The sequence below is a fragment of the Diceros bicornis genome, chromosome 2 (assembly GCF_020826845.1).
Source record: "Diceros bicornis minor isolate mBicDic1 chromosome 2, mDicBic1.mat.cur, whole genome shotgun sequence".
NCBI lineage: Eukaryota > Metazoa > Chordata > Mammalia > Perissodactyla > Rhinocerotidae > Diceros > Diceros bicornis.
Window position 1 is genome coordinate 47174238 of NC_080741.1, and position 25131 is coordinate 47199368.

The following is a 25131-nucleotide window of genomic DNA, read 5'->3' on the forward strand; positions in this document are numbered from 1 at the left end:
GAGTGGAACCCTGCCTGGTCTTTTTGTGCCATCCTCTCACCTTCCAGTGCTATATCAGACAATGCTGTGCTCTGTTCATAGGGCTTTCATGGCCCATTTTTTTGGAAGTGGGTGGCCTCGTCTCTTGGTCTGGAAGCTCCGCTGAAACCTTACCCCCTAGAAATAAACAACCATTGTTGACATCGTAGTGCAGATCAATGGTTATATCCACTTATGTATGTATCTAGGTGTTTATTGTTTTGTTTTAGTCATCATGTCTCTTTATTAAGGTAGAATTTATGTACCATAAAATTCACCCATTTTAAGTATGCATTTGATGATTTAAGTAAATTTATACTCTTGTGCAACCATCACCATAATCCAGTTTCAAAACATTTCTCTTACCGTGAAAAGATTCCTCACACCACTAGTCAATCCCACGCCCATTCCTAGCATCCAGCATGATTGATTTCTTTTTTTTGTGAGGAAGATCAGCCCTGAGCTAACATCCATGCTAATCCTCCTCTTTTTGCTGAGGAAGACCAACTCTGAGCTAACATCTATTGCCAATTCTCCTCCATTTTTTTTCGCCGAAGCCCCAGTAGATAGTTGTATGTCATAGTTGCACATCCTTCTAGTTGCTGTATGTGGGACGCGGCCTCAGCATGGCCAGAGAAGCGATGCGTCGGTGCGCGCCCAGGATCCGAACCTGGGCCGCCAGTAGCGGAGCGTGCGCACTTAACCGCTAAGCCACAGGGCTGGCCCTAGCGTGATTGATTTCTGAGGGCAGTCGGAGCAGCGGGCATTAGAGTCTGTGTTCATTTCACTTGAGAAGGTCTTCCTTAAAGCTTTACAAATCCATAGCAACTAATTTTTTTTTAATTCAGAGAAGCAATGGGAAGCCTTTGTCTCCTGGCTCTCGACACGTGTATGTGTGTCACCCGTCTGAATGAGCACTTGGGGCCATAGTGTAGGACAGTCAAGTGAGGAGTCCCACACACCAAGCATATCACACAGATCATTAGCTCACAGGTGTTGGTCAAGTGCCCTCAAGAGAGAATGGGGACATGACCCCTTCTTGCCTCTCCCAGCAGCTGATGAGGGCCAGTGTCACAAGGTGTCAAAGGTCCTTTGCAAACAGAAGCACTATATTGTGAGGGGGTGTCATTATTGTCATCCCACACTGTCAGTCATTCTCATTCCAAGGTTTTGGGAAAGTTTTCATACATATTTCATTTATTCTAGAAAACTTAGCTTTCATATAACTTCTGGTTTCATTCCTACATCTCCAAAATATAACCTCAGAATGGCTATAATGGGAATATGTTAGTGAGGGTGGAATGTTCAGAAATTAACATTGCCCAGAGTTCCCCAGAGAAGCAGATTTTCATAGGAGAGATTCTCCCCGAAAAGCAGCAGAATTGAGACCAGTCTTCTAGGGGACGTTTGGAGTCCTGTGGGAAAAATGGCCATCATTGCCCTAGATAAAAGGGAAAGATTTCAGAGAAGGCCAAAGTGTTTGGAACCTAACAGTCCTCTACCAAATTCTTAAAGGGTCAATGGGGACCTTCAGTAAGAAATAGAACCAATGTCTTGGGAGTTTGCAAACTTGAACAGGATGAGGAAATCTTTTTTTCCTTCCTAAAACTTCAGATCTGAGAAGCTCAAGACACCACATCTGAAGTTACAAAGTTATCTTTTGTTTACCATAATAGAATATTGTCCTATCCGTGAGGGTGTTAGCTGCTTGCTTAGGGAAATTTTGTATTTGGAGTCACTGATACTGTTTCCAGACAAAGGACACAAGGTTTCCTTTGTTGGTGGGCAGTAAAGGAGCAGAAAATCACCAACCAAGGAGCTCAGCTCCTTGGTGGTACTCTGGTAAGATATAATTTCATCATCATCAAGAATGACCTCTCTAACAGGCAATAGCTTGGATGGATCTCAGGGGGATTATGCTGAGTGAAAACAGCCAATTTCAAAAGGTTTATACTCTGTGATTCCATTTATGTAACATTCTTCAAATAACAAAATTATAGAGATGGAAAACACATTAGCAGTTGCCAAGGCTTAGGCTGAGCAGATGGGGCAGTGGCCAAAACAGAGGAGCAACGAGGGAGCCTTGTGGTGATGGAGCAGTCCTGTGTCTTGACTCTGGTAGTGGTTACATGAAGCTACACACACACGCACACACACACACACACACACACACACACACACACACACGCTCTCTCTCACATTAGTGCCTTTAAAAATGATGAAATCCGAATAAGCTCTGTGGATTGTACCAATGTCAATTTCCTGGTTTTGGTATTATGCTATAATTATGCCAGATGTTATATTGGGGAAGGCTGGAGGAGGGGGCACAGGCCCTCCTGTACATTGCTTTGCAACCTCCTATGAATCTATAATTATTTCAAAATTGGGGGGGTGTGTTTTAAATTGCCTCTCTAAGCCCACAAGTCCTGAGTGTTGAGTTCTGGGCATATTAGACTGTGAGAGAAGAAGGAAGGGAAGAAGGAATTTATTTCCGGTTGAAGAAGGTTTTAATAGACACTTACTCCACACGGACACACACAGGCAACTGACCAGATGCAACCCTCATCCCACTAGTGTTTGAGGCACTGTATCTCCTACATCACTCAGCAGAGCAGCGTGAAGGCCCGCAGGAGCCCACAGTGAGGGACAGGGCGGGCCTGCCTAAGTGCCCAAGGAGCACTGCTCCTTGAGAGTGGGCTCCTTTTGCACAAGCTCAGCTTCTGAGGAGAAGTGCCTGAGCCAGCTGCAGAAAGCAGCGCCACCTCCCACTGTACCTCTCTGGGCTTCTAAAGCAAAGCTAACCTAGATTTGTCATTGGAAAGTACATCTATGCACATGTTGTAAACATTCAGCTGTGACAAAGGGCGTGTCCTAAGTTCCCACCCCTCCCTCGGCTCCGGTGCTGTCCCCAAGAACCTCCGCCACCAGTTTGATGTTAGTTTGACAGAAGACCTCGATGCACGTGTGTGAAATGTGTCTTTTTTATACAAACGCTAGCATTCCATACACACGTTTTCCTCTCACCGTCCTTGAGAGTCGCAGTTCTGCATCAGGACTTATAGACCCACCTCGTTCTTTTTCAGCAGCTATGTGGTGTCCCCGCCGTGACTGTTCCATGAGTTATTACACTGACAGCCACTGGTAGGCATTTGGGTGATTTCCCTTTTTGTGCTGTTTTTTGTGCTGCTTTGAAATTAGCCTCTTGTCCAGAATACGAGTTATTTAAAATGTGGTGGTAAGATCTTCGTTTCTGTTTCTCTGTCCATTTTTATAGTTGTATGGTGACTGTTCTGTCTTGATTTCTGCCTCGGGCCTCTACCTCGTGTGATCCCCACATCTTCCATCAGCACTTTAATTGTGAAGGTCACAGCAAGGTGTCCCTTTACCTCCCTCAGGCATTCTGAACTAACTCATAATCTAGAAGGATCAGATCGTCTACTGCCATGAATCCATTTTTATTCATAAAATAAAAATGGCTGTAAAATATTGTAGCTATAGTGTTTTGTGTACATTTTTGCTATATTCATGAATTTCAACAAAACTACAAACATCCCAATCATGATGCGTGTGTGTGTGTGATAATCATAAGAGAATAAGATATCTGCTGATGTTCCAGTGGTATTTTATACGTGAATGTGTGTGCTATGTCAGTGTGGTTATTTCAAAATAATGTCAACGGAACCCTTTCTGTGGGAAAAGGCTAAAGTGAAGTGGTGTCACTTCCTGTCCATTTCCTTAGAATTGCTAGGGCTGGACGAGGCACGGTGGGGTCAGACGCTGTGGAGTCCCCAAGTCTTCCCTGTGTGTGTGTGTGTGAGGGCAGGGGGTGGGGGCAGAGGCAGGCCTGAAAGTGGATGCCAGGAGAGGCCTGCTGTCTGCAGACGCCACGGCCACCCAGCACTCATTCCAGGGTGCTGTGGCAGCGTGGCGACCTCACCAGCTCTCAGTAGGAAAAGAGGCTTGATTTGGTTATTTCCCAGGAAGGTCAACGACAACAGCCCTCCCAGAGGAGGGGAAGGAAGGGGATGGGCCGTGGGCAGCAGCCGACCCTGCGAGGTGGCCTTGTGTGCCAGGGCCTTGCCACTTTCCAGCCTGTGTTCAGACTCTGACCATGTGCTTCCCGAAGGCCAGCTCTCGACCTGACGTGTGTCACATAAAGAAACCACTGTATTTGCCATGCAAATGTTAGGTATTTTTACTTCCCTAAAAAGAGCGGGGAGGCAAAAACACTATGCGGAGGGTCCTCAGTTTCTGTTCCTCCCTGCTGAGCAGGATGGCCCCACTCCCATCTATATGGAAATGCTGGTGGGGCCCAGGCCTATAAATAAGCATCCTGATTGCTCCAGGAAGGCCAGGCTTCCTCATTTTTTAAAATGGAATTTGTAACAGCTTCTGCCCAGAACATTTGTGTCCAAGGTCCTTTCATCTCCCAGGCATCCTGTACAACGGCCATATGGAGGTTTTGGGAGTCGTCCCACTGCGGCTGATCACAGGACAGGCCATACTGGGCCAGCCTGCTCAAAGAAAGGAGCGATTATCTCCCTCTGTGACCTCTGTCTTATGTTTAGATATGAGTCTTAATAGAATCCCTTCTGAGGAACAAGCAGGAAGCTCCTTCTGCTTCTGCCAAAAGGCACATCTGTTAGAAATGGAGTAGGTTCCTTAGTAAGCGCTGGAACCCAGGGCACAGGGGCCAGTGGGCCCCAGGAATACATCTTTTACACCATTTGATTCTCAGACCCTAGTGGGCCTTCGCCTCCCTCAGGCTGACTGGAAGCACACAGTTACGACAAGAGTACCTGATAGTAAAAAATACAGAGCTACAACAAATAAATCTGTGATACTGCACAAGAATCAAGACAAGTCAACAGAATAAAATGGACCAGTGCTGCTCAGAGTGGTCCGTGGGCCCGCGGCTGGTCTGGGAACGTTCCAGTCTAATACAGTCTGTGACAAGATAAGGAGCTGTGCTTAGCACATCCGTCAGCTGTGTCACATTTGAGTGAGACTGGCCATTTTTTGGTAGCCAGACTTTCTCAATGAAGGAAGCATTGTGTTGATTCACCTTCTGGCGTGTTCATCGCAGATAGGCACTTTGAGTAGCTTTGTAGTGAATAGTCTTGAAACCATCCCTGATATAATATATTGAAAAGAAAAATCACAAACCAAGAGGGAAGAGAAGGTTTATTCAACAAATTGGGTTTGGGAAATTGACCATGTCTTTTTTTAAATAATGTGTTTTAACATTATACACAAAATAAATTACAGATAGATTCTAAAATTAAGTGGGGAAGAAAATGAAACCTTAAAAAGAAACCAGAAGAAAAATCTTGAACTGATCTCACCGTGTGGAAAAAACTTTATTTTTAAATATCTTTTCAAATTACAAAAGTGATAAATGTTCCTTGTAGAAAATCTATAAAATGTTTTTTTTTTTTTAAAAAAAAAGTCACCCATACTTCTGCCTCCCCAGGATAATCACTGCTGCTGTTCTGAGTTATTTCTTCCAACCTTTTTATCTGTTCGTATAAATATTTAATAAAACTAAGGCCATATTATATATACTATTGTGTGTCTTTTTCCATGAAATTAATTATTATTTTAAAATGTGGGAAAAAATAATACAAAACTGTATATACAGCCTGATCCTGGTGGTGATTTGGTTTGGTTTGGTTTTGTGGGATTAGTTTATACATATAAATATTCATTAAATACCTTACATTAGTATCTTTCTAAATAAAAAGTTAAAAAAATGCTACCTATGTGAACATGATTTTCTTCTTTATATTTTGACCCTTTACAAATTTTTTGCAAGGAGCATGCATTACTTTCGTCATCAACGAAAATAAAGCAAAACGTCATTCACAGCCCAGTGTTCTTGGGACTGGGATTGGTGGGATTCATTTCCTCTGTCCCAGACTCGGGCTCAAGCCATCCCATGAGCCATGGGCCCATCCCTCAAATGCATCTCCTGGTCTCAAGGTTAATAATAAGGGGGCAGTATGCACCCCACCTCCACCACTTCCAGAAAAGCCATTCCCAGCATGAGGGCTCTGCAGATGCCATGGCATCACCCCAGTATGGGCATACTGGTCACATTCACTTGCCCACCCCTGCCCAGGCCTGCCTCTGCTATGATGGGGGGTAGTGGAGTTAGTACCATGCTAGTAGTGCCCAAGGATCTGTTTTTCTGATGTGTGTATTTCCTGCACATTTGGGGGCATCTCTTGTACTCATGAGATCGGCAGAGGCTTGGAAACCAAAACTTTCCCTCCTAGGAAGCCCCTGGTTGATGTCCTGAAGCCCTGACAGTTGGCCCTGTGCAACCCTGTGGGTACTGAGCAGGGAGCGTCCTGGGCATGGCCACCTCTGCTTTGGGGGCTGCAGTGCATAGCATTCTGGGAAACGATTTGAGAGGGTTTCGTTCCTCGCTGCTTCCCCATGTTTGATCCACCCTGAGCCAACGACAGCTCTTTCCAGTTTGGTAATTGGCGGGAGCCTCTCCTGAGAGGAAGTTTAGTGGGAAGGATGAGATCCCTCTGAGAAGGTTGTGACGGAGCGCCCTACTGTTCTCAGCATGTTGGCTCCAGTGATTATGAGTAAAAGGACTGGGTGGGAGGCCCTCTCAGACCACAAGTAATCATGGGCAGGAAAGGAAGCGAATGCAGCTCCTGGCTTTGGGATCTGCTCTCAGGAGCACAAAGTCATTCTTTCACCAGCAGAACTGCAGAGACCAAGCCAAGTCAGCAGCCTTGTTTTTCCAAATGCACACTGTAGAACAGCATGTCCATCCATCTTTATAGCTCTGGGTACTGTTTGAGGGGGTGGGGGGAAGCTACCTATAAACCTGGGATTATAAACCAGGCCGAAGTAAGTGGGGAGCATCTGGTAGGCAGTGGTGTGGGCTCTGGGAGCCTCCTCAGACAGCTCCAAGCCAGGCTGTGTTGAGGTGAAAGCTTTTTATGCTGCTCCCACGAGCCGTGCGTGCGCTCAGTGACACTCTGCCTTGGCGTTGCAGGCCTGGCGCTGGTGCCAAGGAAGCTCTGCACCCACTATGCCTGGGACGCCGGCGTGCTGCTGCAGGCCTGGCCAGCCGTGGACCCACAGTTCCTCCAGCGGCCCGACGTCGTGCAGATGGCGGTTCTGGTGAGTGTCCCCCACAGCCCCAGAGCCAGGGGCGGACCTGTGGGGCAGGTCACTGTCCTGCCTGCTGCCCACAAGCGTTGGCTGGGTTTGGAGGTTTCTCTACAGGCCTTTCTAGCCCGGCCAGCCCTCAGCCCGACCTTCTGGCCCTTCAGTTTTGAAGTCATCACATACCAAAACTTGTGAGCATAAAACTCTCGTGGCCCTCAAGGGATTGGAAGGTGGGAAAAATAAACCTGCCTTGCTTTACAGGTTCTAGTTGTCTTCCTTCCCAACTGAGTTTCAGTCTAAGTTGCATTCAGCTGCTCTTGGTTCTCTTAGGGGTGTGGGGGGCGGGGCGGGGAGGGTGAGGATGTTGGCAAAGCAGAACACCTCAGTCGCAAAATATGTTGTAGAAAGGCTACATAAAATGTCTTTTTTTTGGTAAATTGGGTTGTTTTAGATACATAAAAGTAGTTTATTGTTTAAACCTCTTATAGAGCAAATAACTCTTACAGTTTATCCTTTGTGTAATTTTTACATATTTAAGTTGTTAATGTGAGACATATTATAAGGAATGTCTCTTAAATATGCTGATGTGGCTGAAGAGGGAAAGAGGGCTGGGGTGGACCTTTTAGCATGTCTCTGAACCACACATGGGGCCAGGTAATTTATATCCAAAATTTAACTCTTACCACCCTGTAAGGTAGGCATTACCATTCCCGTGTTTTTCAGTTGAGGAAACAGTCTCGAACGAGTTAGTCACCTCGCCCAGATTTACTCATTTCCTCATCAGTAATAATTGCATTACCTAGTCTCCTTCAGGCACAGTGCTAGCTAGGATCTGGGGATACCAAACCAAACACGACAGACAGGGTCCCTACCCTCGTGGCGCTTAAAGCCTAGTGGGAGAGAGAGGGGAAAATAAAAAGGAAAGAGAAAACTAAATAAAATTATTGTGAACTGTGGACAAAAGTGCCATGAACAATGCCCCTATAGGCTGAGGGAGAGCCCAGCCTCACAGAGGCCCCCACCCTTCTGCGTCTGTGCAGACCCTGGGCCCAGCAGGCAGGTGGATGTTTGGAAAGACTGTCACCCAGGAGACTGGCTCCTTCACAGCTGCTCGTCCCCACACCACCTCCCCTGGCTCTTAGTTCCCCGCTGCCCCCACTTTGCCTCCCCCACGGAGGAGAGGGGTGGGGCTGCCCTGGTAGGCTGCTTCCAAAATCCTCAAAACCAAAAACAGGCTTATGGCACAGAGAGGCAATTTCTTAAACTTGAGTAATGTTTATAAAAATAAGTATTTTTGTACCCCTGAGTACTCTTGCTCAGCACAATTGAGAAATGCCAACTTGAGACAGTGAATTTTAGTCAGTGAAAATGTCTTTTCATTTTAAATTATCACTGCAGAAAAGAATTAGTTTTGATAATTGGTAAAATAATTTTAGATTATCATTGAAATGAAAACCCCAAATTTGAACTGTCTGTGGGACTCCCTGTAAGTCCACCCGACTTGAGAACCTTCGGGTCAGGGCACCATGCCATGTGGCAGAGCTTCTGTAGAGGCCTGTGTTCTGTCTCCGTGTGATCTCGGTGCCATGGCCAGAAATAGAAGCTGCAGCACGCTACAGTGTAATTCGGTTCAGCCATGCCCATGTTCTCTGTGCCCATGGTGTGCCGGGCTGTGCCAAATTCTAAGGACACGGAGCCCAGAGGCACCACCTTATCTTCATGGAGCTTAGCACCCAGGAGGGACAGTCTGGGGGGCACACAAGTTGTCACACACACAGAGAGTTTATGTAGCCTCAAGGTTAAGATGTGAGAGCTTGGGAGTCGGACCATCCAGGATGTAAGTCTCAGTTTTGCAAAATACTTAATTTCTCTAAGCCTCAGTTTCCCCAGTTAGAAAATGGAGGCAAACAGTTGCCTACCTTACCCGGTTGTTGAAAGAATTAGGTGGGATAATGCCAGGAGGTGCTTAGCCTGCTTCTGGACACACTAATGACAAAACCCGCTAACACACAGTGAGCACCAACTAAGGGCCAGGCACTGCCCTAAGAACTTTCCAGATACTAACTCATTTACCCCACACAACAGCCCTGTGAGGCAGGCCCTGTTATCCCCGTTTCACAGACAAGGCCAATATGAGACTAACCCCATCTTACAGGTAAGGAGATGGTGGCAGCACAGGGCTTAATAACTCTCTCGGTAGATGGTAACCACTGCTGGCATCAGCACCGCCGCTCTGGCAGTGGGGGATTGGAAGAGGCATCTGAGGGAGAGGCCGTGAAACCTGGCTTTGAAGGAGGAGCAGCATTTCCCTGGTGGAGAAAAGGGGCAAAGGCAGGGGAAAGCCCTCAGGGACACTGGGTCTGTGAGCCATGGAGGGGCTGGCGAAGAGGCACAGGCAGGGCAGCACTAGGGAGAAGGCCGACTCCATCCCTGAGAGGATTGGGGTGAGCAGAGGAGAGAGAGGACCCAGGAGGTCATCCCATCTCCACCACTCACTGGGATGGGGGAGGCCTTGAGCAAGTGGCTTCACCTTGTGTGCCTCAGTGTCGCCATCTGTAAATCGGGCATGGAAGGTTGTGCATCTGCCTCACAGGGTTGTGGTGAGGATGAACAGGCTCACTCAAGGGAATTGTGTAGCACAGTTGTGCTCACCTGGCACAGAGTGAGAGCTCAGCCGGGGCTTTACTGTTAGCCAGGGCGGGGCTCCCCTTCTGTCAGTGAGTAGTGATGGGTGTGGCGGAGGGAGCAGCACTCATGGCCAGGGGCCCGCCAGGCAGCTGTTGGAAAAGTCCAAGAGAACAAGGCTGAGGCCCTGGACCACGGCTGAGTGATGAAGTGGAGATGGCAGAGAGGGAGGAGCAGAAGCTTGCAAGGCCGTCACATGGGGCTGGGAGACTCTTCTCAAGTCAAACAGCCGCTGTTTGAGGTGATTTGAAGCCACTTCTTCCCCTTTGGGCCCCTGAAGGCCAAGCCACATGTTGAGTCCCAACTAGACTTCTATTGTCCATTTAATCGGTGCCTCATGCCCAGGACCGAACATGATCGAGACTCACTCACCCTGAAAGGACTGCCCCAGATAAGGCAACTCAGGGGAGTCCCAGGGAGCCAGAAACCATGAGAGGGACCCCAAGGCAGCGCAGGGAAGCCCCCGGGCACCATGGCACATCCAGAGGAGGATGTGCCCTACTCCTAGGCCCCAGCGCAGACGAAAATGACTTGGCTCCCTTGGACAGGCCTGGCCAGTGATAGCTTAGGACCAGCCCCTGGGCTCCAGGGAAGCACCAGAGGCTCACTGGGCCTAGGAGTTGGGGTTGATGTTGTGCTGAGGCCATGTATTGAAGAGGATGTCCCACAGCTCACTCCTTCCACCCTGGCCAGGAATCTTTTTTTTTTTTTGCTGAGGAAGATTCACCCTGAGCTAACATCTGTGCCAGTTTTCCTCTGTTTTGTATGTGGCCTGCCAGCACAGCATGGCTGCCTATGAGTAGTGTAGGGAACCCAACCCTGGCCGCCGAAGTGGACGTGCCCAACTTAACCACTAGGCCACGGGGCCTTGGGCCAGGATTCTTGACAAAGGAGAGGGAGTAAGGTTTAGTGAGCTGGTCACTTTACACAGGTTGTCTCACTTCCTTCACTCCCCAATCCTTAAAGGAGGATTCTGTCCTTAAAGAAGAGAAAACCGAGGCCTAAGGTCCCACAGTTTGTGAGTCCAGGCCTGAGAATCAAACCTAAGTCTGTCCCTTGTAAGAGAAGATGCTCTTTCCCCCCAGCACCCCACATCCTGAGTGGTGGCCAGAAGAGACTTCACCCTGGGCCTCTTCCCTAGAAAAAGAGCGTAAGAACAGAGACGGAAGGGCTGGTACTGTGACTCATTAACAAGTTCTGAGAATTCCGTGTTTGGGGGTCCCAAGACTTCACAGGGGGTGGCTTTTGTGTGAGGGGGTGGGAGGTCTCTTCTGAGGTCTCGGTCAAACCAAGCTTGTAGGGGAGAGGGAGGAGGGCAAAAGGGATGATTAGGCACATGTGTACAGTGATGGATTATAATTAGTATTTGGGTGGTGAGCATGATGTAATCTATGCAGAAATAGAAGTATAATGATGTACACCTGAAATTTATACAATCTTATAAACCAGTGTTACCGCAATTAAAAAAAAAATAATAAGCTTGTGGCCTTGAAAGAAGGCTGCTTCTAATGGCTTAGAAATGCGAAGGCAGGGTCTGGCCCAGTGGCGCAAGCGGTTAAGTGCGTGCGCTCCGCTGTGGCGGCCCGGGGTTTGCCAGTTCAGATCCCGGGCGTGCACCGACGCACTGCTTGGCAAGCCATGCTGTGGCGGCGTCCCATATAAAGTGGAGGAAGATGGGCATGGATGTTAGCCCAGGGCCAGTCTTCCTCAGCAAAAAAAAAAAAAAGAGGAGGATTGGCAGATGTTAGCACAGGGAAAGAGGAGGATTGGCAGATGTTAGCACAGGGCTGATCTTCCTCACAAAAAAAGAAAAAGAAATGCAAAGGCGGAGAGACCACAGTCCTTCAAACAGCACATCCGAGTTCTACAGGTCAGAACACTAAAACCCTGCATCATGAAGCCTCTCACTTTTTTAAAACAACAATATTTCAGAATGTTTCAGGACATGCTGTTTCGTCTCGTTGAGCTCCCACGCAGTGATCTAGGCTAACACAACCAATAAAATGCCACTAAGTTCTACGTAAATCTGAAAAAATGGAGTGGGTGATTAGGGACACTGATAGTGTGCTTTGGTTGAAACTTGAGAAATTATTCCTAGTAACTTTTCGTAATATAGTGACTATATTTTCCAAGTACAAGACAGGAGCATTAGGGAAAGAAATGTCAGCGTTCTTACAGGCAGTGGGATCGCGGATTTGAAGCACGGCTGTGCAGAAGCTGCGTGGTCGCTTTCCTCGGTGGCAGTATCAGTTCACATTTGATGTGAAGTTTGTCCTTGTTGAACTGATATTCAGTGAATACTCACTGGCGTCCGGAACTGTACGGGTCCGTTTTAAGCAAGAAGAATTGTTAATCTAATGTGGGTCCAATTCCCAAGTCATCACACTTGAGCGCCCCCTTCCGGAGCCAGTCATCAGAAAGGGAGATGACTTGGGCCGCCCCGTGGCTTCGCGGTTAAGTGTGCGTTCCACTGCTGGTGGCCCGGGTTCGGATCCCGGGCGCGCACCCGACGCACCACTTCTCCGGCCATGCTGAGGCCACGTCCCACATACAGCAATTAGAAGGATGTGCAGCTATGACAAACAACTATCTACTGGGGCTTTGGGGGAAAAATAAATAAATAAAATTTAAAAAAAAAAAAAAAAGGGAGATGACTGCGTTCCCAGAAATCAGTCCACTTGAGACCTTGGTAAAATCCTCCATGACACCCCCTGTAGCCGCATCTGAACTCACACTTGATTCCTAGTGACATGGGAATCCCTCTCTCTGTGGAAACAGCCTAAGCCATCTCATGCTGAGGATTTTTGACATAATTTCCACCATAGCTGTGATGGGGGCAACACTCAGGACACAGCAGGCGGGGCTCCCTCCAGGTGTAGGTGCTCACGTGCACGCTCAGTGCTGGGGTCTCTCTCTGTAGTTTCAGACATTAATCCTATCCATCTAATTGCACTTTGTCCTCTTGAGAAGCTGGCTACTGGTATCCGGTGGCCTGCGCCTCACAGGACTTTCCTCATTGTTTGTCTATGCTTTTCTCCTTCTCAGATCAACAACAAAGCCTGCGGCAAAATCCCTGTGCCCCAACAAGTTGCCCAGGACCAGGAGAAAGTCCACGAGCTTGTTCTCCAAAGCGAGCTGGGTGTCAGGTTCTTGCAGGGACGAAGCATCAAGAAGGCTTTCCTCTCCCCCAGAACTGCCCTCATCAACTTCCTGGTGCAAGAGTGACTGCGGGAAGGGCCTCTGAGGAGCCTCCTTCAGGCCTGGCATGAAGGGAAGCCTGCTGGCCCAGGGGAAGGGAAAAGACCAATGTCTTGACTGTTTACATTGCACTCTGACAGAGTGGCATCAATGGTGTGCCTCTGTGATGGGGCCTGGTGCAGGGGTGAGGGTGGGTGTGGGCAGAGGAGAAATATGGGTGAAGGGGGAGGGGGGCAGCCTCTTCCTCCCCCCAAACCCCCCACCGACATTGCAGGGTGGAGGAAACCGTCTGACCACCTGTGAAGCCACCAGAGGTACTGCCAGGTGGGAGCAGGAAAGAGAAAAGAGAAGCAAGTGAGAATGAACATGATGCCTCTTGAGCAGCCTGGGAGCTTCTGGATCCCAGAAATTGCGCTGCCTCAGGCACACCCCAGGAACGTGAGGGTAAACTGAGGAACTGCACGCAGCTCAGGAGCCGCGTGGACTGTCACTGTTGAACGGGTAATAGCCTCAGCATCATGGTGGATGGTCCCCTCACCTCCAGGCTAGATGGAGAAGCCATTTGGGTGATGTCCAAATATCCAGTGTCTAGAATGGACATTGGAGTCTTCAGAAGCTGCTCTGAACCAAAAGGCAAGCGGTGCTAGTCCCTTTGCCAGCGTCCCCCCTGCTTCTCAGCTCTACCTAGCAGGCTGCTTCCTCCCCAGCCCAGCTGGATGCGCCTGCTGGGCCTGCTCTGCTCTGGGGCGAAGCACTGCTTTCTACCATGAGTAATGAGCAGCGCTTCCTAACCACTCCCTCAGGGTGTAAAATTTGCTGCGTAGTGAAGCGGAACCAAGCTGATTCCAATCTCAGATGGAACCCATCTCAGAGCCCACCCTAGCCCAACAGGGAGTCTGCTCATGTGGGCCCCAGATGCTGATGCGGCCCCCAGAGCCATCATTAGGGAGAGTGAGTTCACCGCAGTGGAGGGTGCTGATGCCACCCTGGCATTGCCTCCTGTGTTCAAGCCACAGCCATCTGGCTGCTAGGGAGATGCCAGGAATGGACCCATGTCGTTTAGATGTTAGGGTAACCTTTCCTGGTTTTATGTGACATCAGCAAGTAGGTGCTCTTTACCAGAACTGGCCTAAGCCACTGATTAGTATTTAATGGGGGAAGTGGAGAATCGAGCCATTTTGTGATGTCGAAAATCTATATTTGTTCTCTGATGCCATTTGTTAAAGTAGCCTCAGATGTAGCTACGGTTCAGCGGTTAACAGATGGCTTTTTTTAATGTAATAAAATGTTTGTCATGTATGACTTTGGGACATATGTGTGCTCTTGGAATAGCCACCATATTCCAATTGTAGGAGTTAATCAGGAACAGACTGAGGTATTCCATCATCATCAGAAGCTGTGTGCCTAACTGCACATGGAATGTTATAAAGTGAGATGCATGCAGAACTTACGAAACGTGGGACACAACACTGAATCAGGCACATTAGCAATAGCAGTTAAGTCACTGGTTCTCAAACTTGCCTCAAACTTAATATCCTGCCTGGTCTCCATGCCCAGAAATCCTGATTTAATTGATCTGAAGTGCGCTTGGGCATCAGGGAATCTTGAAAACTCCACAGGTGATTCTGATGGGCAGCGAAGTTGGAGAACCACTGGATTAATTGATGCATTTGAACCATAATGTCTAACTAGTCCTTTCTCTCCTGGTCTTCAGCTTCATTAGGATGAGTTTGGTCCTGGACTAAAACATAATGAAGTGGAGCTGGGAAGACTAGGGCCAGAAGGGAAGGCAGAACCCAGATCTCTCGAGTAGGAGTTGACGTTCCCAGAGCTGACCTGAGTGTCTACAGTCCCATTCCATGTACCGGCAAATGTGGATTAAATATAAGGAGACAGATGAGGGTATTTGGTACAAGGAGGGAGGAGTGTTTTTGCTTGATTGTCTCGTTTATCCCTAAGGTAATCTGAGTGGTCTAGAACCCGTCAACAAGATGAAGGTAGGGAGCCCTTTAGCTACACATAATCTGGCCAGAGCAATGGGCCAATAAAGTCTCAAGGCTACTGGACTGACCAGCATGGCTTTGGAGAACTTGTTCTTCCAGAGGATAAAACTTTTGAAAACAAGGGCTGGTTGGTACTAGGAGATAGTCAGTATAATGGAACAATGCGATGGAAAACTCTGATCCCTGGGGGTAGGGAGGTGGGGTGGGGGATGATCTCAGTCCTTTATTAACTGCCTTGATTAGGTCAGAAACTGGACTCAACAAGTTCACTTGCATTATGTCATTTAGTTCCCACAAAAACCCTAGAGGGAAGGAATTATTTTCTAACAAATATGAAGAAACCCAGGCTCTGTGAGTCAATAATTTGCTCAGTTTCCAAAGCAGAAAAGTGGAAGAGCTAAGATCCAAGCCCACGTCTTCTGGCCTCCAAATCCCCTTATGCCACCTGGCTGTGTCTTCCAGTCCCTTCGCCTAATTGCCCATCTTGCTTGAAGTGCAACAGTCAGGAAAATTGAGATGTTGGCCAAAAGCCAGCATCTTGAACAGAGTCTGGCCAGGGCTCCCCTCCTGTGAAGTGCTCACATCTGCAAAGCCAGGAAATGACAGTAGACCCCTATGTACAGGGACCAGTGGTGGCTGAGAGGCCAAGAGCGCAGTGTTGGTTCCATAGGGCTGGGGATGAAGGTTGTTACCAAAGCAGTGGAAGACCCAGGCTCACGGGCAATGTCAGGGTTGTTTCTGTCAGGGAAATGAGTGAAGAGAGTTTGTGCCCCAGGAAAGTGGTGCCTGGGAAGTCCCACGGCAAATGCCACCACTGTAGGGAACTGTGGCAACTGTCTGCCAAGGAAAATGAACTTGATCTCTAAGACCCTAAAACAGTAAGTGAGCTGGGAAACAGCATAGGCATGCTTCATCCCAACCAAAAGACACACCTTCAGGGAACTGCTTAAGAAAAGTAGGGTGCAACCAGTCAATGGAAGATGAGGCAGCCACGGAAAAAATGGCTTTTAGAACACATGTAATATGGAAATTTTCTCATGAATAAAGCAGTATACAATGTGATCCCGACCATATTTTTTTTTAATTCTAACCCTTACAAAGAGAGAAGGAAATTTGCCCACAGATCATTGGTTGACAGTCCTACAAGTTATTTTTTCCTTCCGTTTACTTTTTTGCATTTTCTAATTCTTATTGGCCACGTAACATTTCAATATTGGGGGAAAAACATCAAAACGTTCAATTTTGTGAAGATCCGGATGAGCTCAGGACCTGTCCCCCTGGAATTTTTTTCCTCCCAGTCAAGGAATCCAGCTGCCTATGGGGGCGTGCCCCAGTTAGGAAAACCTGCTCCTTTTGTTGTGTGGAGTCCAAAGCAGCAAAAAGCAGCCTCCATGAAGCTGTCTGTACAGTCGCTCTGCATGGGGAGGTGTGGGAAGCTCCCTCTCATCTCTCAGCCTTAGGATCTTGCAACCGGAGGACAGAAGAACAGAAGGTAACAGTCCCTTCATGAAACTCTCCTGTTCTTGGTAGACAAAGCAATGTGGCAGTCAAGAGTGTGAGCTCTGGAGTCAGCCAGACCTAGGTTCTGTGATGATGTCGCTTAAAATCTCAGTGAGCTAGGCAAGCCATGGAACCTCTCTGAACTGTTGTTTCCTCAACTGTAAAACAGGAGTAAAAATAATAATGCCTTGGGGTGTGAGGATAAAGCGAGACAATGTGTGTAAAGCACATGGCACCTAACCAGTTCTCAATAAATGAGAACTGCTTAGTATGATTGATCTTGCCTGAGTAAGAATAGGCTAATGGTCTAGAATGGGATTATATTTGGTCAAAAGAAGGGAAAGTTTAGAAAAAGATGCATCCCAAGTGCAAATATCAATCCTGGCCATCCCAGGCTTGTGGAGGAAAAAGATTTAATGAGTAAACTTGGAGGAATTTTGATCCCGTTGGCAGAACCAGTCTTATTATATGGTATTTTCACCTCATGCCCTGAAACCTAAGTATTCTCTACTCCCCAGCTTCTGATTCCATGCCTCCTGGTTACTTTCTGGGAGTTTCATCCGTGTGACAGTGATTTCTCTTTGGTGCTGGAGATGCTTTTTTCCCTAAGTGGTGGCCCAGGCCATGAAAGGCCTGACACGGGTCCTGGAAGCTCTCAAACCTTCTTCGAGCCCTGCTATGGCCATCCACCTTTGCCCCAGGACACGTGGAATTGTGACATGGGAAGCAAAGGATGAAAAGCCAAGAGCTGGGAACCGTAGGCGTGAGTCCAGCCTAAGCCCTCAGATCAAGTCTGGCTTGGGTGGCCTGCCTGTGGTGCCCAGAGTAGGTTTCTCCAGTGGCCTCTGCATCCTTCCCTCAACAGCAGTTAATGGAAGGGGAGTTTGGAGATTTCTAGGGGGGCCTCTTGGCTGCGTGGAGCAGCCATCATTCTTGTTGCCTCTGCTGCCTTGGCTTGGGGTTTACTAATTGATGGCCTGAGGCTACTGGGAGCAGATGGCCCAGTGGTGTGAGCTGGAGGAGGTTTGGGGCTAAGTGGAGAAGTCTACCAGAGACCCTTGCAGGCCATTTATGTAGCCCAGGGGCCCCTTGGCAGGCCAATGCTCAGAGAAGATGGCCTCCAAACCCAAAACTGAGAATCAGAAGTTTTACTTTACAGGTGGTTTGGTTCCTGAACTGAGCCACAGAGCAAGGGTTATGAGGCCACTAGTGCACATGGACATATTGCAGCATGCAACTGGGCGACAACACTTCCCACTGGGCCAGAGTTGGCCATTAGGGACCACAGGCCAAAGAGGGCATGGTTCCAGCTGGCCTGGCCGCCACCAGCTGCCCCGCTCAGCAGGCTGCCCCAAGAGGAGAGAAAGCAAGGGACAGCCAAGGTTATCGGGGCATTCTGTGCACCAGGCACTATTCAAGGCCTGCTCTTGAACCCTCACGTCAATAGTTAGAAAGTGGGGATTATGACCCACATCCTATAAGTAAGGAAACTGAAGCCTAGAAAATTTATAGTGAATTACCTAAGTCATACCACTATTAATCGCTAGAGCCAGGATTCAGTCCCAGGTCTGCCTGTCTGTTAACAGCTCTTGCTTTCTCCACAGCACCAACCTGCCTTCCTGGGAGGGAAGAAGTAGGGTGTCTTGGGAGGAAATATAGCTTGTTCTTGTTCTTGCCAGGAAATTCTGAACTGGAGCGATGGCATGTATGTGGCCCCGCAGACTTGGCTTTTGGACCCTGAAGGGGGTCTAGGCTTTTGTACCCTGAATCTATCTGTCATTGGCTGTGAGTCACTTCTGGGGGTGGGGGGCTAATAACTTCCTGGGAAGCTTGGGGTGAAGGGATGCCCCTTGGCTCAGGGAAAGTTTTCCAGAAAAGGACACAGCTGAGCCATCAGCAACCAGGGTGCAGAGCAGCTGGGGACAGGCACATCAACCTGTGAAGAGGATCTGAGTGGAGCACCCAAGGCGACCAGGACAAGGAAAGAAGGCAAGAGTCCAAGCCTGAGAAGCAGCAGGTCTGTGGGTAAGGAAAGGCTCTAAACAGAAGCCAAAGTCACAAGAGAAGTGGAGTGCAGGATGGAGTCTGGACAAGCAGAACTGCCTCTGGCCCACCTTATGCCAATTGGCTGTGGCTTGGGCAGTGCCACTGGATTCAAAGCAATAGACAAGACCAAACCAGAAGGCGTTATCATCCCCCTTTTGCAAATGACAAAACTGTGGCTCAAACAGGCTGTGACTTGCTTGAGACCACAAGAGTAAGTGATGAAGTCTGTTGATCCCCAATCTGTGCTCATTCCACCCAGAGTGCCCCTCCTCCTACTTTGTAGGAAAAGTCCGGTGCTACCACCAGGCAGAATTTAGCCCAGAAGGTAAATTTTTTCATAATGGATGAGCCGCACCCCAGGCTTTAGGTCAAGGAAAGGCTTAGGGGTAGACAAAACGTCAAGAGTTCGCTCTCTCCTTTCTTCCTGTGAGAAGAGCAAGCAGAAAACATCTGTTTCATGGGCTGGGTCCCTGTCTGACGCTCACAGGGTGGGCGGCTGAAGGCTCTCATCCAAGCTGATGAGTTTGGAGATTGGAATCTGGCGTGACCAACATGAGCAAGAAAGGAATCCCCCCAGGTTGAGTGGGTGGTTGGTGACTGTGCTGGTGGGGAGGGGAGAGCCTGGAGCAGCGAGGGAAAGGCCAGTCTTGTCGGCAGAGGCCTCAGATCCAAGGGTGGAGCCAACATTTGTCCAGAAGTGTTGACCTCACTCCGGGCCTCCCTCACATCTCTAGGCCTGCCCACATGAGGGACAGGGCGCAGGGATAATGAGGCCCTGAGGGTAGGTGGTGGCCAGGCTGCTGGAGTCTTGGTCCTGGAACCCAACAGTTATGACTCACCTCCCCGTGCCTCAAGCCCTGAACTTGAATTCCAGTTCCTGTTCGGTCTCTGGAAGAGTGCACCTTTGCCAGACACCCAGTGAGTAGGAGCCATGGTCTGTGATTCCCCCATATCAGCAACAATAATAATATTTACCATTTCTTGAGGACTAATTAAGTGCCAGGCCCTGTTCTAAGTGCTTTACCACAGAAGGGGTCTTGCTCAAGACCACACACAAGAAGATGGCAGAGCCATGATTCTGACCCTGCTCCACCGTATTGCTTCCCGAAGGACTTTATGCAACCCAGCCCTCGAACCTCCTGGACTTTTGGACAGTCCTGATTTCTAGCTTTCTCCTCAGTTGTCCCCAAAGTATCCTAGAACCTGCTGAGCCCACACTTCCTGATCTGTGGCTGGGAAGGTTGGCTCACTGTGGGTGTACACTAGGTGAGCACATCCCTGGTGTTCTGAGGTCCCCAATCCAGTGTGTGCCTGGAGAGAGGTCTGGGCCCTCTCTCTGCCTGGGACTGACCACTGCCAAGGAGCCCTCACCTCTGGCAGACAGACAGAGCCTCCTTTGGGCCCCATGATTAGGACCTAGAAGTCAGGGAGTCAACTTGGCTCAACCCCACATACTGTTAGGAAAATCCCATGGAAGGGGAGGCTGGGCCTGCGGTCACAGTGAGAGCTGCTTGACCTCACAGCAGCCCAGGCCAGTGTCTTCCCCGGATCATCCTTTCCACACACAATAGAAGAACCTCGTCTGGGATTACTGAGGGGTGGCCCGCCCCAGCCCTATCCAAAGGAGAACTCACCCCCCATGCCTGCTGCAGCTGCACCCTCATGGGCTGCCCTCAGAACCAGCAGGAGAACTGGTCCCAAGAAGGGATGCCCTTCCTCAGATACTGTTGGGTGAGGGGGAGTGTGGAGAGGGTGTAATGGACACTGTGGGGTCAATAGGGGAGGAAGGGCCACCCAAAAGGTGATGTCATCCACTGGGTCTGGCATGTCATTCATCAGGGAAAAGGCAAGTTCCCCCTGCCACTAGAAACAGGGCCAAGGTGGGCCAGAGGGGCTTTGTCAGGTGGGCTCCAGAGAGGGCTCACTGTCAGTGGCAGGACACAAGGGCAGCTGCTGCACAGAGATAGGCTGAGAGAAATAGCTTAGGGGCCGGCCTGGTGGCATAGTGGTTAAGTTCTCGCGCTCCGCTGTGGCAGCCCAGGGTTCACAGGTTCGGATCCTGGGCGCGGACCAATGCACCGCTTTGGCGGCGTCCCATATAAAGTAGAGGAAGATGGGCATGGATCTTCCCCAGCAAAAAGAGGAGGATTGGCATCAGATGTTAGCTCAGGGCTTATCTTCCTCACAAAAAAAAAAAAAAGAAAAAAGAAGGAAGTAGCTTAGAAGAGAGAACCTAGGCCGAGTGTCACTGAATGTCTCCGTTATTAATTATCAGTTAACATCTTAGTTTTCAGGCAATATCTTAGTTTTCTATTACTATTTTAATTGACTACTATTATGGACTGAATGTTTATATCCCCCCAAAATCCGTATTTTGAAACCCTACCCCTCAGAGTAATGGTATTAGGAGGTGGGGCCTTTGGGAAGTGATTGAATTAGGTGAGGTCACGAGGGTTCCTCCCCCAGGAATGGGATTAGTGCCCTTACAAGAGTCATGAGAGAGCTTGCTGCCTCTCTCCCTCCCTGCCGTGTGAGGACACGATGAGAGGCCAGCAGTCTGCAGCCCGGAAGAGGGCCCTCACCAGAACTCAACCGCGCTGCCACCTGATCTCAGACTTCAGCCTCCAGAACTGTGAGGAGTAAATTTCTGTTGTTTATAAGCCACCCAGTCTATGCTACTTTGTTTCAGCAGCCGAAGTAAGACAACTATTAACATCGTAGTGGTCAGCAAACAATCCAAGTTATCAGCAAACATCTTAGGTGTTGGTTCCCCTCTTGGTGAACAGAGTGGACCTCTTACTTATCAGTTACTTCATCATTACCTGCAACACCTCGATCGTGCACTATAATACCCTAGTGGTCTGCTGATATCTTGATTGTCTACTAATCATCTTTAGCAATAAAAAATTTTTAATTATCAGCTAACTGGTAATGCAACTATAACATAAACTCCTAAACCTCAGTGGTCTCACACAGCAAACTTTCTCATTCGCATAAGTCTAATCCTTTGGAGAAGGGAGCAGGGGAGGAAGTCCATTCTGTTCCAGCCTGATGGAGGAAGCCAGGCTGGGAGAGGCTCCACCATCTTCCACCCTTGGCTTTCAAGGTTGCCCTGGACATTGATGTCTAGCCCTCAGATAAGGGGAGAGAGAGACGGAATTTCATGAGGACGTTTTTATGGGCCAGTTCTGGAAGTGGCATATATCACTTCTGCCCTCTTTCTCTTGGCCAGAATTCAGTGCCTGGCCTCAAGGGTGGCACTGGGAAATGTGGTCTGGGTTGGGCAGCCACTTATCAGCAACAACTCTGCACAAGGGAAAGGGAACCCAAATCTTCTGTGGGCAGCTAGCTGCCTCTGCCACCTCAACAATCTTCATTTCCAAGCTCTTGGTTGTCAGTGAATATCTAAGTTATCTTCTAAATAGCTCAGTTGTCTGCTAACACCCGGTTTATAGACATCTCCTGAGTGACAACTGTCTACCTTCTAAATCTGTGAAAGCTCCTAATTGAGGGTCTAAAATAGCTTGTGATCACAGACTCGTTTATCACCTCCCCTGCTGATCCCCCCCTGCCCTCTGCCCTAGACTCTGGGCCTCGCCCCCAGAGAGATGTGTGAAATCACAGACCTGCTTTGTGCCATTTTATAAATGACCAATTTTTACTCCAAAGGTTTGTTTATTGGTCCCCAGTTCTCCCCACTCTCCTTCCTCCGTGAGACTCACACACTGGTTTGTGGAGACCGTCTGGAGTGGGTGGGACATTTTGAAAGGTACAGAAAGGCAGGTTTCCCAGATGCCCGGCAGGAAACCTGGGAAAATCTTCAGATTCCTGCTTCTGAAGGGTCGTGGCTGTTCGTTCATGCTGGAAATGTGACACATCCCTAAATGCTTCTCTATGTTTTAGTCCTAGAGACTTACACCTTACCCCCACGCTGCCTCGACACACACGTGCGCGCACATACACGTACGTATTACTTACAATACACATACCACACACACAACACACACGTACACACCATACCACACACACAACACACACCACACACACATATATACATCACACAAAAAAACACATCACACACACATACACACCATACCACACACAACACACACAACACACACATATATACACCACACAAAGAAACACATAACACACATGCACCCCACAGCCTTTGGGCGAAAGTACCTGGTAATTTATTTTTGCCTGACACAAGTCAAGCCTCACAGTCACGTGACTGGGGGAGTTGTGGGGAGGGCAATTTAGTCTTGAGAATTAATCAGATTCACAGCCATGAAGGAAGAGCCCGAGGCTGGGGCCAAGGTGAGCAGTTACACAGGAAGGCCCCCATCCTCACATGTGCTCCGGTGGGACGCCATCGCCTGAGGTGGCTCCCCTCCTCTGACAGCACCCACCTATGGTGAGAGTCCTTTGTACTGTTAACAAAAGCACAGTAATAATAATCAGACCACCACTCGCGGGGGCTGCTGTATAGGGAGCATTAACTCGGTGCCAGAGGTTGAGCTCAACAAATGGCCTAGCCGGTGAGATGGAGGACTGGAGCTCAGCTTGGTTGGAGTCCCAGCTCTACCATTTACTGACCCTGAGGGCTTGGCGGGTGACTTACCCTCCCTGAGCTCCCTTCCCTCACCTGTGGAAACAGGGGTAACAGTTCCAACCTGGCGTTGTTGTGAGGATTCCATGAGTTAATGTATATAAAAAGGCTTAGAACTTTGCCAGTGTTCTTATGATTATATCCTTTATCCCATTTAATCCTCACAGTGTGGCTGGTGAGGTTAACAAGCAGAGGCCCCACTTTACAGATGAGCAAACTGAGGCTTAGAGAGTTGGGGAACCTGCCTGAGGTCGCCAGCTGGCAAATGACTAGAGGTGGGTGCTGTTGGGTTCTTTTCCATGATCTGGGTGCTGATTGTAGAGTATATGAGAATTAATTGAGCTGTACAGTTAGTACATATGCCTTTTCTGAATCTGTGTTTCCTCAAATGTTTAGTTAAAAAAAGTCTATAACACCAAACAAAAAAAGCCATTGTACCCACGCAGCATGGCCTTGGGCCAGTCTCCCAGGCTCAGAGGCTCCATCTCCTCATAATTACACCCATTCCACAGGCAACCACAGGATGGGCGAGGCAATGAGTTGTGCCCCAGTACACAGTAAGTGCTTAGCACACGATAGTTCCCTTCCTCTTCCCTTCTCCCCACTCTCCTGGCCTCCCAGCCTGCCCAGGAAAAGGCCACTCCTGAGACAGGGCCCTGCGGGAGGGAGGGGCCACCCAGAGAGGGAGAGGAGGGATCAGAGACCTGACCTTGATTTCCACGGAATTTCATCCTGCAGCCTTTCGTTTTCCGGTGGCCGCAGGTGGGCAGGTGTTCCCAAGGCGAGCTGAGGCACAGTCCTGGGGGCTGTAGCAGGGGTCAGGCCAGCTGAGGTCCAGGCTGGGGCCTGCCTGGGGCAGTGACAAACATGGGCCTGCCAGATGACCCGCTCTTGGTGGTAAGGGAGAGGATCTTCTCTTCCCAGATGCCACCTTGTTCTTGTCCAGGTGCTGATCTTTCCTTGAGACCCAAGGGAGCAGGAAATGTGAGTTGCTGCTGCTCCCTGCGCACCTGGACCTGTGCCCTTCCTCCCAGGCCTGAGCAGAAGCTCAAGGATGGATTCCAGGTGAGGATAAAGAACACCAGGTCACCCACAGGGGTGAGCTCATCTGCATCCGCAGTCCCACAAGCTACCACGAGCCTGTGCTCGTGCTCTGTGCTGTGCTAAGCAAAGTGCACCTGGAAATGAATGAATAAGGCAATCTCACATGGTCTGTCATCTAGCCCCACCTCTCTCCACACTCCTCCTGCTCAGTCCGTCCAGAAACACTGGCTTCTGCTGTTCCTCAGACGCACCAGGCACGCTCCTGCCTCAAGACCTCACACTTGCTGTCCCTCTACTGAGAAGGTTCAGTCTCTCACCTCCTTCTGTTCTCTGCTCTCATGAGGTCTTTCCTGACCATCCTACATAAAATACCACCCCATTCCCAGCATTCCCTACCCCACTAGGAAATAACAATGTTTTTTGCATATTTATCTTGTCTTATCATTTGTCTCCCCCTCCAGAATGTCAGCATCATGAGGACAGGGACTCTTGTGGACCACCACACACATCCCCCGCTCCAGCCACCTAGAAGCACATGCAGGTCCTCAGGATACAGACCTCCATCTCCCCTCCTGACCTTCCCGGGGGCTTGTCTCTCCCCGGAACACCTTTCCCACCCTCCCTGGCCGACTCCTTGGATGCCTGGAGCAATCACTGAAGGGACGTAGGCCATAAAGTGGCCTGTCAGGGCCACATTTTGAGAAAGATCTTGTTGGCAGCAATGTGCCCAGTGAAGTGGTGGCACGGAGACGGACCAGGAGGCTTTGGCCAATGCCCGGTGGAAGCTGGTGAAGAGCTTGCCCAGGGCCTGCCACAGAGCAGACCTCGGGAACGGCTGGAGCTCTGGGCCAGGCCAGGGCCACAGAATGAGATAGGAGGGGCAGACCATGA

General features: G+C 49.2%; 1 protein-coding gene across 2 annotated transcripts in view; it reads left to right on the forward strand.

Annotated features, from left to right (window-relative positions):
• LARS2 (leucyl-tRNA synthetase 2, mitochondrial) overlaps positions 1-14337 on the forward strand; it is a 164453-nt gene extending 150116 nt beyond the window's left edge. For both annotated transcript variants that reach the window (XM_058556627.1, XM_058556636.1), the window contains exons 20-21: positions 7037-7164; positions 12883-14337. In XM_058556627.1, the coding sequence (XP_058412610.1) occupies positions 7037-7164; positions 12883-13062 (308 nt within the window). In that variant the 3' untranslated portion in view covers positions 13063-14337. The remainder of the gene's footprint in view (positions 1-7036; positions 7165-12882) is intronic.
• The last annotated feature ends 10794 nt before the right edge of the window (positions 14338-25131 follow it).